The following is a 19,838-nucleotide window of genomic DNA, read 5'->3' on the forward strand; positions in this document are numbered from 1 at the left end:
GCCTTGTCATTTGCTCAAGATTACACAGGCAATAAGCAGAAGTGAAAAACTTTCAACCCAGGTCCTTTGACTCCATCCAAAACTAGCATTTCTCCTGCTTGTACCTTACCCAGAGTATGAATCCCCTGCAGCATTCTCAGCAAATGGTCATCTGACCCTGCCTGTAACACCCAGTGACAATAGATTTTCTTCTTCAGTAACAAGGTAGTCTGCTCTACTTCATGTCATTAGAAAAGTACATCCTGTCACTGCTTATAGTTCAGAGCAAGTCTAAATTCTTTTTCCATGGGACAGCCATTCAAATATTTGAAGGCAGCTGTTAATCAATCATTCAACAAACATGCACTGAGGATGCAAAGGTAAAAAGAAAACAATCTCTGCCTTCAAAGAGCTTATGTTCTACTGGGGAAGAGAAGTTCTTTCTGCCCCCAAACTCCCTATGCTGTCATCCGTGCTCCCCAATTTGTATCACAAAATGCCAGGCATTTGGAACTATTTCTTCTCTCTGTTCCATGTCTTATTCCTTGACAAGGGGTCATACTTCTCTGCCACTCCCCACACATTTTTTTTTTTTGCATGTCAATGGAGGTTAATTGACTTGCCCAGGGTCACACAGCTAGTAAGTGTCAAGTGTCTGAGGCCGGATTTGAAATCAGATACTCCTGAACCCAGGGCCAGTGCTTTATCCACTGCACCACCTGGCTGCCTCCAACTCTTCACACATTTAACCCTACTTAAGTCTTCTCTCTGTGCTTCCCCCTTCTCTGGGAAAATGCTGCTTCTTGTGGGTGAACCAGAGTCTTGCCCCCAGACTTCTCTTGCCCTCCAGCCCATACAGCCCATGATACTTAGGTCTGGGAATGTTCCATACTTCATTGGTTCTCCAAATATTGAATTTATTTAGAACAAGGAATACTTGTTGTTGTTAATAACTACAAATTCATTTTTAAAAGAAATAAATAGTAAAATCTGGGTTTTCAAATTTTCAAATTCCAGCTCTGCCACTTTAATCCCTGTGTCCTTAGACAAATCACTTAATCATCTCTGGGCCTCAGTTTCTTCATCTGTAAAATGACAGAGTTGGACAGTCTTTGTGGTCCATATCTGATACTTATCACCTGTGTGACCAACCTGGACTTCAGACTCTTCATTTGGAGAATGAGAACATTGGAATAGATTGCCTCAGTTGTACCTTCCAGCTCTGGAGCTTTAAGCCCAAGATCCCATGTACCCCAAAAGGGATCAGTTAAGCCTCAACAAGCAAACTCCTTGTGTCTTCTTGTTGGGAATGTATTGACTAGACTTGGCTACCTTTTCAGGCTAGTATAGAAGAAAACCAGGCTAGGCATGGAGGGCACAGGGCTCAGGAATCTAGAGCAGGGCTTGACAAATGTGTATCCTTCAGCCAATGGAAAAGATCATCCCTGGCTCTGCTGAGCCATCTGTTGCTCCTGGAGCTAATGGCAGTCATGGACAAGACTGGACGTTAGCAAAGAAAGGGAGACACATGTTTAGAAGAAGGTGATATGAAATTGCAGCTAGGGAAAACGGATGTCAGTCATAACATGAGAGATAGGACAGTGTTGGTGAAACCTACCTAAACTTCTTTCCGCAGCATGTGGGTTCTGAATGAGAGTAGTAGGCTAGCCATTGAACCCATACTCCACACACAGGAAAGAGACGTGCCTCTAGCTAGTATGATCTCTGGAGTAGTAAAATTGTTTTTCAGTGTAACAAACATTTATTTTATTTTTTTCCAGTTACATGTAAGGGTAGTTTTCAACATTCATTTTCATAAGACTTAGAGTTCCAAATTTTTCTCCCTCCCTCCACAAGACAGTAAACAATCTGATATAGGTTATATATGTACAATCCCAGTTTGCTTCCTCATTAGTCCCTTGGGATCATTCTATTGTTGAGAGTCGTTAAGTCATTCATAATTGCTCATTGAACAATACTGCTGTCACTATGCACAATGTCCTCCCAGTTCTGCTCACTTCACTATTTATCAGTTCATATGAGTCTTTCCAGGTTTTTCTGGGATCATCCTGTTTGTTATTTCCTATAGCACAATACCATTCCACTACAATCATATACCACCACAGCTTCTTCAGTCATTCCTCAATTGATGGACATTCCCTTGATTCCCAATTCTTAGCCGCCACCAAGAGTTACTGTAAATATTTTTTGTACAATTTTCCCCCCTTTTCTCTTTTTCACGATTACTATTGTTCACTGTTTCCCTCCATCCTATTCCCTTCCCCATGATATTTATTCTATTATCCATCTATTTCACCCTATCCTTCCTCAAAAGGCATTTGCTTCTGTCTATCCCTGCCCCCAGTCTGCCCTCTCTTCTTTTGCCCCTCTCTCTTTATCCCCTTCCCCTCCTGTTTTCCTGCAGGGTTAGACCCAATTGAATGTGTATGTTATTCCCTCCTTGAGCCAATTCTAGTGAGTGTTAGGCTCATTTACTGCCCCGATTAAATAGATTACTCCACCCAGTTGGGGGTGTGTGTGTGTGTGTGTGTATTAATCCCTCCTTGAGGCTACTCTGGTGAGATTAAGGTCTTTGAGCCTTTTCTGATGAGTGTAAAATTCATTTACTGCTCTGCTCCTCTCCCATTCCATAAGCCCTTTCCTGTTTCTTTCATGTAGGATTTCACCTCTGCCCTTCCCCCTCCCCAGTGCATTCCTTTCACCCCTCAATTTAATCCTAAAGATGTCATCATGGGGCAGCTAGGTGACACAGTGGACAAAGCATCCACCCTGGACCCAGGGGTATCCCAGCCAAAATCTGGCCTCAGACACAAGACAGTCACCCACTGTGTGACCCCACTGTATGCCCCCCAACTCCAATTTTTTATGGTTCTCTAGGGTTTTGTATTTGAAAGTCAAATTTGCCATTCAGCTCAGGTCTTTTCATCATGAATTCCTGAAAGTCCTCTTTTTCATTGAAGTCCCATTTTTTCCTCTGAAAGATTATACACAGTTTTGCTAGATATGTGATTCTTGGTTGTAACCCCAAATTCTTTGCCCTCTGGAATATCCTATTCCATGTCCTCTGGTCCTTTAATGTAGAAGCTATTAGATCTTGTGCTATCCTAACTGAGGCTCCACTGTACTTGAATACTTTGTTTTTGGCAGCTGAATTCTTAACCATAAACTTATTTTTAAATTTATTTTGGGGAGTTACATTTTAAGTTTTGAACCTCTCCTCATTATTTCCCCACTTTGCACTAGAGACCGCCATTTTAGATGAATGGATGAAGAGATACATATGTAAAATCAGACTATGTATACTTCTATTTGAGGTAGATAGTACCTTCCTTTCATAGGTCCTTAGTAGTTGATTTGAATATGTATAGTACTCAGAATAGCTTAGTCATTGACAGTTATTCTTTGACCAATATTGCTGTTACTGTATTCAACATTCTCTTGGTTCTTCTCATTTTATTTTTCATAATTTCATGCAAGGCTTACCATATTTTTCTAAAATAAACCATGAATTTAAAAAAAGTTTGGACACCTCAATTTCAGTATAATTGGCTTCTTTTCTAATCTCATATATTTTATTTTATGGGAAGCTAGGTGTTTCAGTAGACAAAATGCTGAGCATGACAAGTTAGAAAGGCCTAAGTGTGAACCTGTGCAAGACCCTAATAATTGGACCTTCTCCCCAGGATTGTTGTGAGGATCAAATGAGATAATATTTGCAAAGTGCTTTGCAGACCTTCAAGTGCTATAATATTGTCATTATTGTTATTGTTATGATACATTTAAAAACATCACTCTAAGAAGAGGTCTCTAGGCGTCCTAGACACAAAAAAGGTTTTACAAAATGAATCCTGCCCTAGAGTTAGAAGGAACATTAAGAGGTTTACAAGTCCAACCCTTCTTTTTACACGAGGAGACTGAATGAAGCCTAGGGAGTTAGTGACTTAACCAAAGTCACCCAGGTAATAAACATCAGAAGTGGACCATATAGGGGGCAGCTAGGTGGTGCAGTGGATAAAGCACTGGCCCTGGATTCAGAAGGACCTGAGTTCAAATCTGGCCTCAGACATTTGACACTAGCTGTGTGACCCTGGGCAAGTCTCTTAACTCCAATTGCCTCATTTAAAAAAAAAGGAAAAAAAAAAAGAAGTGGACCATATAGCTGAAATGGGTCTCAAAGGCCCTCTAGTCTCTCTCATTTTACAGATGGGAATACTTAAAGCCTAAAGATAATTGAATGACTTGCTTAAGGACACACAGGGATTAAGTGGTACAGCTGGAATTTGAAAACCTGGGTTTTCTGATTCCAAATCCACTATGCCCCATGGCCTTGATGGTGGATTTATTAACTATGACTTTTCATATATTAAAGTCTTATTAATAATGCCCTAAAGCAAGTCATGAAATAATTTTTGATGGAGTTTCTTAAGAATATGTTAAAGTTTGTCTTTGTATCTCATGTGTTGATGTGTCCAGGGATATATTAATATTTTTATTATCTCATTATTTCATATATCTCATGGGTGTTTCCTGTGTTCCTCTGAGATCTTTGATTTTGGCATTTTCTTTACTTTGGGTGACAATTAAGAATCTGAATAAGATGGTAGCATGAATTTTACAGTCAGAATTCTCAAAAAAAAAAAAAAGAAAAGCTGGAAAAAAATAGGCTACCCTTTAATAGAATTATATAGTAAGCTTAACTCTAATAAGGTCAGAGATGGAGAGTTGGAAGGGTTTTAAACAAGTATGTTTTGATTGAGAAGAGGTCATCCAGGCTGATCCCTCCCTTGATAAGGAAACAGACTTATCTTGGGTCATATTGGTCCTAAGGAACCAAGCTGGGATTGTAACCCAGGTCCTCTGACTTCAAACCCAACTTGCATTGCATGATTTTTTGCTGTGTTTGCCCAGGTCAAAGAACACATCAAAGAATGCCTTCATGATCCCTTTGCTCTTTCTGATCTTGCCCTTTCCATTAACTGAACAGGGTGATCCTCACTTGACCTTATATGTTGATTTCTTTATGATAAGATAACCCAAAAGGGTTTTTGGAAAAGTTAAAAAGTCTAAACATATGTGTATGTATCATATCTACATAGCTATATCTATATTATCTGGATAGAATGGCTAGTGTGCTGGGCCTGGAGTTAGGAAGATTCATTTTCCTGAGTTCAAATCTGGCCCCTTTGAATTCAAAGGACCTGGGTTCAAATTCCATTTTTCATGCTTCCTGTTTGACTTTGAATAAATCATTTAACTTCCCTGAACCTGTTTCCCCATGTGTAAAATGAGGGCATTGAAACTAGATAATTTCTGAAGCCTGTTCCTGCTCTTGATCTATGTTCCTAAGTGCCGTCAGGCAAAATATACAAAGTACAAGGACTTTAATAAAGCCATCTTGTTGTGAAGAAGCAGTTGGGATGTAAGGCAAACAAGCTGATATATACAAGGAGTGAATCTCCTCATACATCCCAGTCATATACCACTCTCCTGGAATAACATTGTTACATCCTTTACAACATTCTTCTAACTAGCAGACACATAGCCCCGGCTGCTAGCATGGTAGGTCCTCTTGTTCTGAGATGGGGACATTGTTCTAACAACAACAGATACGTGTGTGTGTGTGTGTGTGTGTGTATGTGTGTGTGTAAATAAGTAAGTAAGTAGGTAAGTAAGTATATCAAGATATGTTACCTCATTTGAGTATCATATCAATCCTGTGATGTAGTTGCTATTTAGTGGCACTTTTTTACAGTTTGATGTTTTGTAGACTGGAACAGATTGTTAGTTATTCTAACACACAGCTGGTTAGGTGTCTAAAGGAGGATTTGAATTTAGGACTTAACGCTATGTCCAATACTCTACCCACTACTGTAAACTGGGTCTAGAAATCTTTCTTAACCTCCCAGAATTTAATCTGCATAACTGTGGCTGAAAGATTGGCGTCTTGCCTTTCCGTTTCTGAAAGTCTGTCACCCCAGGGTTGGTTTGTGTGTATGCCACAGACAGACCCCTACATTGTGGTGTATGCAAATCTGCTGACTGCCTTATTGAGCAGCTCACCCGCCTGCACAGTCAGCCCAGTGTGTTTTCATACTCCCAGAGGGACCCTTAGCCACAGAATGTTGAGCCGTGTTCAGCAGCCTCCCAACAATCTGAGCCCTGTCTGCTCAGTGGGCTGGGCCAGTGACTGTGCCAACACACTTCCTGCAACAGTAGAGGCTGTAAAGCCTGCTTCTTTTGAGTGTGGAGACAGATTTTCTCATCCTAAGGCAATTCATCAGTAAGTGGGAAAGCAAAAGCTAAAGTGTTTTTTGTGAATTTAACATGGACAAAATGTCACTACCTGGCTCTGCTCTTGAAGTCCTACCTTCCTTGGGGTCATAGAAGGACATAGTTGTCTGGTTAAGATAAGGACTCTTAACTCTCTTATGTCAACTAGCCTAGGCACAATTTTTTGCCTTAAATTATCTAGGTCAGTTATTTTAGTAGTCCCAGTTTTGTTTTGTTTTTCTGCTGAGAACTTTTATTGTCATAATTAGAAAAATGTTTTATCAATGGTTTTTATTTTTTTGTTTGCTTGTTTGTTTTTGCGGGTCAATTGGGGATAAGTGACTTGCCCAGGGTCACACAGCTAGGAAGTGTCAAGTATCTGAGGTCACATTTGAACTCAGGTCCTCTTGAATCCAGGGCCAGTGCTTTATCCACTGCACCACCTAGCTGCCCTATTTTTAAGTATAAAACTTTAAAAATGCATTTTATTAATTTTATTATTATTTATATGTATATCATATTTTGTTTTTATATGACCTACATTTCCCACCATATTCATCTCCCTACCCCCTCACAGGGGGCCATACTTTACCACAAAGAATTTTTAAAAGAGGAAGAAAACCAAGTTCATCAAAACTAATCAACATATCAGTGTGATAGTGGATGTTTCCATTTAAGAATCTCATGTTGGACTAAATGATCCCTGAGGCACCCTCTAATTCTTAAATGCTATGATTCTGTGATATTGAAAAATTCTGATGTGGCACCCTCACACTCACGCAGAAGGAGTGTCAGGGAAAGTATCGTCTCATATCTCTTCTGGAGCCAAACTTGGTGATTTTAATCTCCCAGCTTTTAATTTCACTTATTTTGTTGTTCTTTCTAGTTACATTATGTATATTATTTTCCTGGTTGTACTTCCTTCACTTTGCATCAGTTCATATAAATCTTTCCATGCTTCTCTGCATTTATCATTTTTGAAACACTGTAATAGTCTAGTATATTCATGTACTATAATTTATACTTTATAATTAATATTTATAATTTCTACTATAGCTGTTCTCTTGTTTTTACATCGGCTTGCTTGATGATGCTATCCTGAGTGCTCTCTCGCTTTCTCCCCTTCTTTTCTTGAGAATGTATCTACCAATCTTTTCTCCAGGACACTCAGCATGAAAGCATTGCTCTTTGTCTCTGACCTGGGCTGATTCACCCTCATTAAGTAGCCTGGTGGTTCCTCTCCTTCCAAGGGTTCAACATATTGGTACCAGCCTGTTGAAGCTCAGAAATTCTGACCTCAAGTGATCCACCAGCATCAGTCTCCCCAGTAACAGGGACCACCATGCACCTTCATTTGCACATTAATCCCTCTCCATCCTAAAGAACAAAGGTGAAGAAAAGTTCAGCAAAACTAGCCAGCATATCAACTAAGTATGTGACAAAGAAAATGGGTTAAGCAAAATAAATTGATATAATGCCAAATATAATACCAAAATCTGGATCCAAAATTAGATACTGTTTCTACTGACCTTTTTTTTTTTTTTTTTTTTTGGTGAGGCAATTCGGGTTAAGTGACTTGCCCAGGGTCACACAGCCAGTAAGTGTTAAGTGTCTGAGGATGGATTTGAACTCAGGTCCTCCTGACTCCAGGGCCAGTGCTCTATCCACTGCACCGTCTAGCTGCCCCTCTACTGACATCTTTTAGTGGTGTTTTCCTTTAAATCATGAGGGTTGGGGCAGCTAGATGGCACAGTGGTTAAAGCACCGGCCCTGGATTCAGGAGTACCTGAGTTCAAATCCGGCCTCAGACACTTAACACTTACTAGCTGTGTGACCCTGGGCAAGTCACTTAACCCCCATTGCCCTGCAAAAAAAAAATAAAAAAATAAAAATAAAAATAAATCATGAGGGTTATCATGCATATTGTACTCCTTTTTTTTTTTAATCTAAGTCAGTTCATTCAGGCCTTCCCATTTTTCTCTAGATTTTCCTTTCCTTTTAATAATTTTTCTCGATAATTTATTTCTGTACAACATAGTCATTTCTGGAGAAAAAGACACCCCTCCAGGAAAAAAAATCCCTTTCCCATCTAATGGGACCCTTTTTTGTGACAACGAAAAACAAGAACATCATCTGACCATGTATTGTTTGTCTTGGTGGGACCTCTTTTCTCAGCTACATGGAGGGAGAAAGGTTTCTTTATCTTTTCTCTGAATCTTTCATTGTTTTTTCAGTTTCTCTATAATTCAGCTGCCATTCAGTGACCCTTTCATTTATATTCTGTTGTAGTCATTGTATCTTTGTCATCGCCTATGCTATAACAATATCCTGTAACATTCATATACCACAATTGAATCTGACATTCCCCAATCAATGGGTGCCCGTTTTCTTATAGTTTCAATTTAATAGCTAATGATCAGTTCTCTACTCTTGTGCTAACAGATGAGAAACTGCATAATGTAATGGATAAAGTGGTAGCCTTGAAACCAGGAACATCTGGAAAAGTTACCTCTGGCATATATTGGCTGTGTGATCCTAGACAAGTCATTTAACAACTCTCTAAGACTCTTCCCTATATCAATTAAAAAACAAACAAACAAACAAAAACCACACCAGTATAGTCCCTATGAGTCAGACCTTCAGCATGAAAGCATTGATCATTTGTCTTTGACCTGGGGTGGTTCACTCTCCTTTGGCTGCATAGGGGTTCCTCTTTCCCCAAGGGCTCAACCAGACTGTTGAAACTCAGAAATTCACCAGCACCAATCTCCCTAGGGAACAGGGCCCACCACGCCCAGCACATTCAGATGTTTTACAATTATTAGAGTCCTGTTTTATTAAGAGGTTAGAATAGTTTAGAGGGTCCTGAAGTCAAAGGTCCTAGCTTTGAGCCTGGGCACCACTCCCTAACTGTGGGATTTGGGAATTCACCTCTGAATCTTGACAGTCCTTGCATTAGCCACCTCATGGTGCTGTTCATTAGGAAAGCACTTTCTACACTGTAGAATGATTAATCATTCATAACTGCTGATCATATTCACTAACAAATATTTCACGAGATGCTCCAAGACACTGAAGCAAAAGATGTTATGCCCAGGATTTCCCAAATTAATTGTATCACAGTAATTAATACATCATTTATTGTGCTGAGAAGCAGCTAGATGATTCAGTTGATAGAGCACTGGACTTGGAGTCTGGAAATTCTGAGTTCATATCCAGCCTCAGACACTTAACTAGCTATGTGACCCTGGGGAAGTCATTTAGCTTAGGTTTCCTTCATCTGCAAAACAGGGACAATAATCATTTGAAGGATCAAATGAGATAATATTTGTAAAGCTCTTAACACAGTGCCTAGCACATAGTAGGTGTTTAATAAATGCTTATTCCCTTCCCTCATGATCTTCAGAAAGCTGAGCATGTACTAGTTAGAACTGAAATTGAAAAAAACAACAACCAAGCTCCATTCCCCAAGTGGGCATCCATCAGGCTGTGCAATTCAGCAGTTGTTCCCTGGGGCTTTTAACATTCTAGAATCCCAACTGATGTTGCTCCCTGGACAGACTGCTGTGGTCAGCAGTAGCAGTATTCACTTAAATCAAGAAGAGGAAGCAGGACTAATTAGCAGGCCAAGGTCTGGCATCTCCTTTTGGCACATCATTTCTCCAGCTGATGAAAAGCTGGCTCCTGATGGCACAGCAGTGACCCAAATGCAGCCATAATCCTGAGTAGCTGAGAAGGCTTCTCCAAGTATTTATGAGGCAACAACTCCCCAGCCAAATTGCTTCTCTCACTGTTCCAGCACGCAAACTTTTTTTTCCCTTTAGGTTTGATGCACCTTAAATGTGTATTTAAGTCCACTTCTTCCAGTGCTCAAGTTCTTTTCTGCTTTGGACAACTCATATTAATAGATATTTTCTTTTTCCTTAATCAACAGATTCTGTTAGGTACATAAAAGACAAAAGTAAAACAGTCCTCCCCTTCAGGGTGCTTACATTCTAACCAGGAAGACAAAATGGCCATATCTAGATATATACAAAAAGAGATAAGATTATTTGTCCAGAGTGAGGAGAGGTCCTAACAACAGGGCAAAATCAAGAGACCTCATACTGGAGTCAACAATTAAAGGAATTAGGGATTCTAAGAGGCAGGAGTGAGGAAAGCCACGAGGAAGAGCCAGTGCAGAAACACAGGAGGAGATGGAGGGTCAAGGATGAGGATCAAATTATCAAACATGATCATTATTTATGCCAAGGGCTTCACATGCCTTAAGGCACTATCGACATTGCTAGCTATTAACATTAACGGTTACTCAATTACAGCTTTCAACCACAAGTACTGGGTAACTAGCTAATAAGTCATTCAAAAGTTCTCTTGAGATCAAGTCTAGTCCTATCTATTATTTCTTGAGAAACCAATTTAACTTGACCCCTCAAAAGCTCTGTATGTTCTTCAAAAATAGCATTGAGAACTCATTTGTTAAGTACTTTGAGATCCTCCTCCTAGGTCTTCAGGCCAGGTAGGTCATGTATCATGGTCATGTATCAGCTGATTTTTTTTTTCAAGTGGTGCTATGCTTGGTATATATGATTGTTGCAAGAAGGAAATCATAATTCTAGAACTGTGTTTCTTTTCTCTTTTTATTATGAAGTATATTCGGTGCTCTTCGAACTGGTGCTTATATGGTGTACATTTTGATGACCAAAGGCCTGAAGCAGTCAGTTTGTGATCAGAGTTTTTACAATGGACCTGTCAGCAAATTTTGGGCATATGCATTTGTATTAAGCAAAGCACCTGAACTTGGTAAGTACTCTCTTTCTCTCTCTCTCTCTCTCTCTCTCTCTCTCTCTCTTTCCCTCACCTTCTGCTTTTTGTCTACCCATCTATCATTATGTCTAACTCAAAAAACATGGAACATATGCAGAATTCAGAGACAGTATTATGTATTGAATGGAGAATCAAGAAGAACTGGCCTCAAGTGTAGCCTCTAATGTATACCAGCTGTGTGACACTGGGCAAGTAGCTTCTGGGTATTCCCAGCCAACTCTCTAAGACTTAATTTCAGCGAAGGTACCCACATTGGTAAAATGAGTCTCTTCAATGGAAGTCCTCTATACCAATGGTGTGTCAAATTCAGATGGAAACTGGGGCCACTAAAAAGCACATAAAGATTTTTTCAGTTCTCATACTGACTTAGAAAACTATACACATTTATACATTTCTTTTTAAATTATTCCACCAACACATTAAAATCAAATAGGAACTACATTTTAATCTGCCCCTATCACAATCTGCAGCCCATGGATTTGATAACCTAGGATCTTTCATTGGTGTAAAGCAAAATTAAGTCAAAGAGAAGGCAGAATTTGATGCTGTGTAAAGTGTATTTTGAGGGGCTTCTAAAATATACAGCCTCTACTCTCTGAGGGCCTTTAGCAGCTGCTCTAATATTAGAACAAGGAAAAAATGAAAAACAAACCTGTTTCCAAGACCCACATCTAAACATGTTTTCATCTCAGGAGTTTTGATTCAGATTAGGGGATTAAGCTTTTCATTTGGATACTCCTGTGTGCTCATTAACAAATGCTAAAGTTTGGTCTCTGGTGTGTCTGACTTTAGGCATCAAAAATCCAGGCCTTGGGTAAGAAGGGATAGTTTACCTTTTAGAAACTGATGAGAAGTACTGAATGTCGTTGTCATTCTACCACCACCAGTGTTTTGTTTGCTGTGGTTTATTTTTCCCATTTAATGTATTATAGTGGATGTTTGGCATTTAAACCCAAGCAAGGGGAAAACAAAATTCAGTTGATTTGAAATAGTTTGAGGTGATACAGTTATCCAACTTTGCTTAGCTCTTCCACAAAGTGGAAAACAAAAGTGAAAAGTTAATTGAATTCTAGTGAAAGGCTTATCTGCCTTTGCTCAAAGCAAAGATATACTTCAATGAAAAGACTCTAGGGATTTTAGTAGAATACAAACTCCATATAAGTCAGTAGCATCAGGCTCAGTCTGCATTCAAAGAAAATACAGCTTCCAGAAAAAGTGTCATAATAGTCCCATTATATGCTATATGATGGAATACTGTTTAGTTTCAGTATTTGGTTTTTCAGTCAAGTCTGACTTTCCATAACTCCAGTTGGGGTTTTCTTGGCAGAGATACTGGAGTGGTTTGCCATTTCCTTCTCCAGCTCATTTGACAGATGAGGAAACTGAACCAAACAGGGTTAAGTGACTTGCCCAGGGTCACACAGCTATTCTGAGGCCAGATTTGAATTCAGGAAGATGAGCCTTCTTGACTAGCTGCCCCACTGTTTAGTTTGGGAACTCATATTTTGGAAACTGTTTAGTATACTTTAGGAATGGTAACCAAATCTTTCAAAGGAAGACATTCAGGATAGTAAGGAGATTTGAAGACATGTCAGATGAAGTCACCTGAAAAAACAGGCAGTCATTGTGGTATAATGGGAAGAGTTCAACTTCCATCACTTGCAGTTACTACCCACATGATCTTGGGTAAATGACTTAAATTCCCTAGGTCTGTTTCTTCATCTATGAAATGAGGAGATTTGAAGGCAAAAGCAGTACACCATCCAGAAATGACTGTGATGAAAAATCTAAAGCCAGTAATAAAACTACACACACACACACACACACACACACACACACACACACACACACACACACAGGCTGCACTACTAGACCATTCTACCCTTCTATTTATATACCTAAGATCCTATTAGGGCATCTAGGTGATGCTGATAGGACAGAGTACTGAGTCAGGAAGATCCATCTTCCTTAGTTCAAATCCAGTCTCTTGATACTTACTGGCTATGTGACTCCACTTAACCCCATTTGCCTCAGTTTCCTCATGTGTAAGATCAGCTGAAGAAGGAAATGGCAAACCACCCCAGTGGTTGGACAGGACTGAAACAACTAAAAAACACCACCAAAGTAAAGCAAAGGCATCCCTTCCTCCTTCCCCATTAGCACACTGTCCCCCTCCACCACTTCCACATGAGCCTGCCCTTCAGGGTTTATTTGGGCAACATATTCTTCCTTTACCGATGAGCTTGTGAATGAGAAGATTCCTGAAATCCACATAGAGGACTAATCGATGAAAGCCATATATGGCGCTACATGTAACATAAATGTTGTGGGCATAGCAAAGGTAGTCAAATAGATGTTATTCATCAACATGTTCCAATCTTTTAAAACATATGCAGTGTCCCCCAAAATCTCAATGTTATTTAAACTACACTACAACTTTGGGGACACTTGTGTATTCAGTCATTTTGGTTGTGTCCAACTGTTTTTGTTTTTTTTTACCCCATTCAGTTTTCTTGGCAAAGATACTGGAGTGGTCAGGAATTCCCTCATTCCCAAGCTCTGTAAAATCTTAGATCAATGTAGTAAGAACATGTCCAAAAAAATCCCTGAATGTGGTGGTGGAAGGGGACAGTAAGCTAATTGGGAAGGGAAGGGAATGGAATGCTTTTGCCAAACTTTACTTTGGTGGTGTTCCATCATTTCAGTTGTATCTGACTTTTAGTGACCACATTTGGGGTTTGACAGATGAGGAAACTGAGGCAAGCAGGGTTCAGTGATTTGTCTAGGGTCACACAGTCAGTAAGTGCCTGAGACCAGATTCGAACTCAGGAAGAAAATTTCCTGACTCCAGGCCCATTATATCCACTGCGCCACCTAGCTGTCTGGATGTGTATGTGTGTACACATATATTAAAATAAATATCCAGTGTAAGGCAGCATGGCATATGATGGCGAAAAGAGCTGATTTTGGAATACAGAACACTTGGATCTAACTTCCCCCTCTGACTCATCCTGGACAGCTGACACTTGACTTCTCTGTGCCTCCAAGCAATTCTCTAAGAGGAGTTTTTACAGAAAAGATACCAACCTCCACTGGCAGAGGGCACTGGCCACATAATGAAATCGTGGCTCCAGCTTTCAAAGGGTTTATACAACATATACACATGCATGCCTGTGGGCATGCGTGTGCACACACATACACACACTGCTCCACACATAATAAGTGCTTAGTTGGTTCAGTTATCCAGTTGTAAATGAGAAAAGCATCAGCATCATCTCCCAATCCATGATGCTACACGTGGCCGCCATTTCCATAGTGCATTAGAGCCTACAAAGAGTTTTCCGTGTATCATTTCATTTGATCCTCAGGGCAGCTCAGAGATAAGTGCTATAGATATTATTATTCTCATTTTACAGATAAAGAAACCTGGGTTGGAGAGATTTAAATGCTTTGCCCATGGTTGTATAGCATATCTTTTTATTAATGTGAATCTGTATCTGTATGCATACATATGTGTGCAAGATATAGGAAAGGAATCCCACTGATAAAGCAGTCACAGTCAAGTTCAAATCCTGCTTCTGATGTTTCTTGCCTATATGACATGGGGTAAATATTTAACTTCTGTTACCTCGGTTTCTTAACTTGTTTTTTCGGGGGTTTTTTTGGTTTGTTTGTTTTTTAAAGGGGGGGGGCGGCTAGATGGTGCATTGGATAGAGCACCGGCCCTGGATTCAGGAGGACCTGAGTTCAAATCCGACCTCAGACACTTGACACTTACTAGCTGTGTGACCCTGGGCAAGTCACTTAACCCCAATTGCCTCAACAAAAAAAAAAAGGACAGACTTGGATTACATGATCTCTGAAGCCCCCATTCTAGATCAATGAATACATAAACACATGTATATGGTCTGCTAAGAAAACTACAGGATGAAGTCTCCCCAATATTAGCATTAGCCAAATGACAAGATGCAAGCCAGTCTTCAGCTCAGCATTTCATGGCTTAGTTGGTACAAAAATATGCATCTGTCCTCAATGATACTCTGATGTCACATTGGGAAAGAAGGTGAATTCTGACCAAATCTGGTAACAGCTAATGGCACCAGCTCTGTTTTTCCATAAGCAGGAAGCTATTAAATTAAATGCTTTCTTCCTGCCTCCCCTCTCCCTCACTTATTTTAAATCCGAGGTTCAGTTCTGCTTGTGGAGTTCTGGTTCCCCAAAGCAATCCTTCACTCAGATCTCTTTCTCAGGGGCAGTCACAGTGACCACAGAGATTTGCTTCATTATATGAGTAGGCGACAGATCTCTTCACAGTTAAATGATAGTGTTGAAGTGTGTCCAGTATCTGAACACAAAAAGACTGAAAGAAGCCATACTCCATTATCTATATAGCAATACTACAATTGTCATTTGTTATTTACAGTAGAGTTGTTATTGTTGTTGTTGTTGTTGTTTTCATTTTAATTCTATTTATTTCTTTATTTCTTTTGTGCTGAGAGCCTATTAAGACAAGAACAATTCCCCTGCAACTATTCCCAGGTACTTAGAGGGATAGGACAGTAGAGAAAAAAGTTATAAGATTTGGAATGTGGGCCTGGTTTGAATCCTGCCTCTGCTCTTTACCATCTGTAGGACTTCTTCCAGATCATTTCATCACTCTGGGTCATCATTGAAAATATGAGGAATAGGCTAGATGTTCTCTAAGGCTTCTCGGCTCTAATTTGTATTATTATTATCAATAATACACAGAGATGGGGCAGCTAGGTGGCACAGTGGATAGAGCACCAGCCCTGGAGTCAGGAGTACCTGAGTTCAAATCCGGCCTCAGACACTTAACACTTACTAGCTGTGTGACCCTGGGCAAGTCACTTAATCCTCATTGCCCTGCGCAATGTTTTATAGAAAAGGTAGGCAGAAAATAGCAGAGCCAGGTTTCCAACTCAGGTCCTTTGATTACAAGACCCTTTCCACTATACCATGCTGTTCCCAAGACCCCAGGCCTATCTTCTGAGAGAGGAATATTTCTCTCATAAGAGAGATTTAAATTGATTTTTTGTGTGTGTGCTAACTTTCCTTTTATCAACTTTTACACTCTTTTTTAACGAAAACTTTCTCAATTTGGGTCATTTGGGATATTATATTCTTTTTAGATCTTCAAATGTAGTCTTTTCCTTTATCCCATATTCTGTGCCTACTTTACAAACTGCCTTGTTTCTTTCATCAGAAAGATTATTTAGGAGAGAAAAAACTTCAGCCACTCTTCCATATAACTTTCTAGCACTATACTTCCGCCCAAAGCCCATGTGCCTACAGCTTTTATTAAATATCTGTCAGAGCAAGAAGGGCTTTCTCTTTCAGCCATAAAATAGTGAGCTCATTTCACTGAATTAGAGGGTTATGGGTTATCAGAATGAGTGAGAGGAGGAGAACCACTGACCTTGCTTTGTGTATCCAAATCTGTTGGTTGCCTACTGTTTGAATCACACTACAAACATGCTGAGGCTAAGTTTTGTGAAAACTTGGAAAGTCTGTTGTGAGTGAGGCCATCACTCAAAGTTGAGTTCACTATTGTTTTTTGAAAACTCTGACTCAGCTGTGCTTTAGCCAATTTTGTCCATGGAAGCACAGAAAGTAAGGGCCTCCGTTTCCCTTTTGTAAAAGCAAACGACATTTAGATTTCCAAGGGCTTGTACCACAGAAGCTACAGAATGTGTCTAAACTTTTCAGACACAGTGATGGCAAGAAATACAGTATTTTAGAAATAACAGCAATAATAATAACATAATAATAGCATCTAAGCATAGAGGTCACGCTTCAGTTGATTTTCCTCTCGCAGTCCAGCCAGAATTCATTCAGGGGGAGGGAGGAAGACAGGGGGGAACAGACAGATTTATTAAGCAGCTATGATGTGCCAGGCACCATGCTAATTTTTACAAATATCTCATTTGATTCTCATGACGACCTGGGGAGATAGGTACTATTCAAATTCAACAACTTAAGAAACTGAGACAAGCAGAAGTTAAGTGATTAGTTCGTAGTCACACTTGGCTTGAGGCCCAGTGTTTCTGTCCACTCTGCCACCTAGGAGACAGAATGGTGGAACAGGATGGACACTGAACTGGGAGCTTGAAGATCTAGACTGAGATGTTGGCCCTGAAATTGCTGTATAAGCTAAATCACCTTGGACAAGTTGCTTAGTTATCTAAACAACTTCTTCTTCTTCTTCTTCTTCTTCTTCTTCTTATTATTATTATTATTATTATTATTATTATCCTTAATCTAAACTGATAATGATAACAATGACAATATCTAGGATTTATATGGCACTTGAAGATTTCCAGACATTTTGATCCTCACTATCCGGTAACATAGGTGTTATTATTCCTCCCATTTGATAGATTGGGGGACTGAGGCTGAGAGTTGTAACTGTCCAAGGCCACACAGCCGAAGTAGAATCTGAACTCGGGTCTTCCTGACTCTAAGCCCAGCACTCTATCCACATTGGACTGGATGACCTCTGAGATCCTCTCCAGGTTCAAATGATTCTCAGAGGAAGCTTCAGTTAAAGCATAAAGTCATTCTCATGCCAATGCACTCATGTGTCCTTTTCTTTTTCTTCCAGGAGATACAATATTCATCATTCTTAGGAAACAGAAGCTCATCTTCCTGCATTGGTATCACCATATCACTGTGCTGCTCTATTCTTGGTACTCCTATAAGGACATGGTTGCCGGAGGTGGTTGGTTCATGACTATGAACTATGGGGTGCACGCAGTCATGTACTCCTACTACGCCTTGCGGGCGGCGGGCTTCCGGGTCTCAAGGAAGTTCGCCATGTTCATCACCTTGTCCCAGATCACACAGATGTTGATGGGTTGTGTAGTTAACTATCTGGTCTTCTCCTGGATGCAGCAAGACCAGTGCCACTCTCATGTGCAGAACATCATCTGGTCTTCGCTCATGTACCTCAGCTACTTTGTGCTCTTCTGTCATTTTTTCTTCGAGGCCTACATCGGCAAAATGAGGAAAACAAAGAAGGCTGAATAGTGTTGGAACTGAGAAGGAAGCCATAGCTCAGGGTCATCAAGAAAAAAAACTAGACAAAAGAAAATGGCACAAGGAATCCTATATATGGTGCAGCTAAAAATAATAATAATAATTAAAAACAAAACTTGGCAGCTTAGGGGGAACTAGGTTGATCTAACCCAGTAAGTTTATGATCCTTTTATGGTGAGGACTCACTGAGTTCAACTCCATCTCAAAGGACTGCTGCTGAGAGAAACCATCCCTCTCGTACCTGTCAACTCTAGGGGAAAAAAAATGAAAGAAAGAAAAGGCAAATGAAGGTTATTAACAAATTTTATGACAAAATATTTAATAAGTGTTATATTTCCCTAAGGACAAAAGACTTTTACTAAAAACAAAACAAAAAAACTTATTTCTATATCCTTTCTAATCTTTTTCAACACTAAACTTGAGCCAACAAGAAAAAAGACAAAAATGGTGGAGGTGCAGGGGATGTGCCTATAGAACCAGTGCTTTGGCATAAATGAAGACCTTCCTTGGGAAAGGCTGGTAGTTTTAGGCTAAATGGAAAAGGTATCTAGAAGGTTTCTCCAAGGGGCCATGAGCCACAACTTGATGAATAAGGGAAGTGTTTCCCACTGCAATCCAGAATTGGGGTGCAGCCCTTTGGCTAGTGAGTATGCAAAAACCAGCTGGGGTATGATACTTTGGCCAGATTTTTAATATGAGGAACAAAACATGACTGCCCAGTTCCAAATGAGAGAATTTGTCCAAGTGCATTTCCAATGGAAGTCCGGTGATTTCTATTATTGCATAGGATAAAAGAGGTTCATTTTTGTTCTCTTACCTGAGGCTTTTTAAAAGAAACCCAGGAGGGGAGGGGAAGAGAGACTTTAAAAAATGAAGAAGGCAAAACCACAACGAAATAATATGAAAATCGATCCTATTGGCTAGAAAATATTCAGTTCCACTGAGGGAGGGGCAGGAGAGAGGGATTCTAGGAAAGAGGAAGACAAGCTAAAACAAGATTCCATAAATACAGGCAATATATATACATATATATTTCTCTATATATATTCAAATGCACACACACACACTCATGCACATACACGCACACACACAGCTTTCAATATAAAAACCTATGATATGGTACACATTTTATATTTTTTTGTGACTTTAAAGAAAAATAACTGCAGAGCTATATGCAGTATTGAATTAACACTGTGTTTCTGCACCTGCTACACCTGCTTCTCCAGCAGTGTAAAGGTGTCTAAAGTGCCCTCTTCTGGTCCAGTGGAGCGAATACAAGGGAACACATTTGGCCATGATGGTTGAAAATCTAAGGCCCCTAAAGACTTAACCCCTCAAGTTCTGAAATCCATTAAAAAAAAAAATCGGCCCATTGACCCCATACAAGTTAGCTTCAGAAGTCAAACAAGGTCACTCACTCTGGAACTCAGAGAATCAGTTCTTAAGAGCCATATTCTTTAAAGGCAAAGTTAGATTACATTCTCTGTAATATTTCAGTCCTTTACAAGCCAAATAAATGTGTACAAGTTCTTAGTATTTCAAAGAAGCAATCATATAAAGTCATTGTTTCATGTGATACTGTAGTACTCTAAATTGTATCAGTCAAGTAGCTTAAAAATTAGAAGAACTAGATAAAGTGATTAGGGGCTTCTATATTACATAGAATACACACATCTGACCACACACAT

At 39.7% G+C, this 19,838-nt stretch overlaps 1 protein-coding gene across 1 annotated transcript in view; it reads left to right on the forward strand.

Moving 5' to 3' along the window:
- The window catches only part of ELOVL6 (ELOVL fatty acid elongase 6), a 137,251-nt gene extending 118,205 nt beyond the window's left edge, over positions 1-19,046 (forward strand). Inside the window, exons 3-4 of the mRNA XM_043972932.1 lie at positions 10,919-11,070; positions 17,717-19,046. Coding sequence (XP_043828867.1) covers positions 10,919-11,070; positions 17,717-18,141 — 577 coding nt within the window. The 3' untranslated portion in view covers positions 18,142-19,046. The remainder of the gene's footprint in view (positions 1-10,918; positions 11,071-17,716) is intronic.
- Positions 19,047-19,838: the final 792 nt, after the last annotated feature.

Source organism: Dromiciops gliroides, chromosome 6, assembly GCF_019393635.1.
Source record: "Dromiciops gliroides isolate mDroGli1 chromosome 6, mDroGli1.pri, whole genome shotgun sequence".
NCBI classification, from domain to species: domain Eukaryota; kingdom Metazoa; phylum Chordata; class Mammalia; order Microbiotheria; family Microbiotheriidae; genus Dromiciops; species Dromiciops gliroides.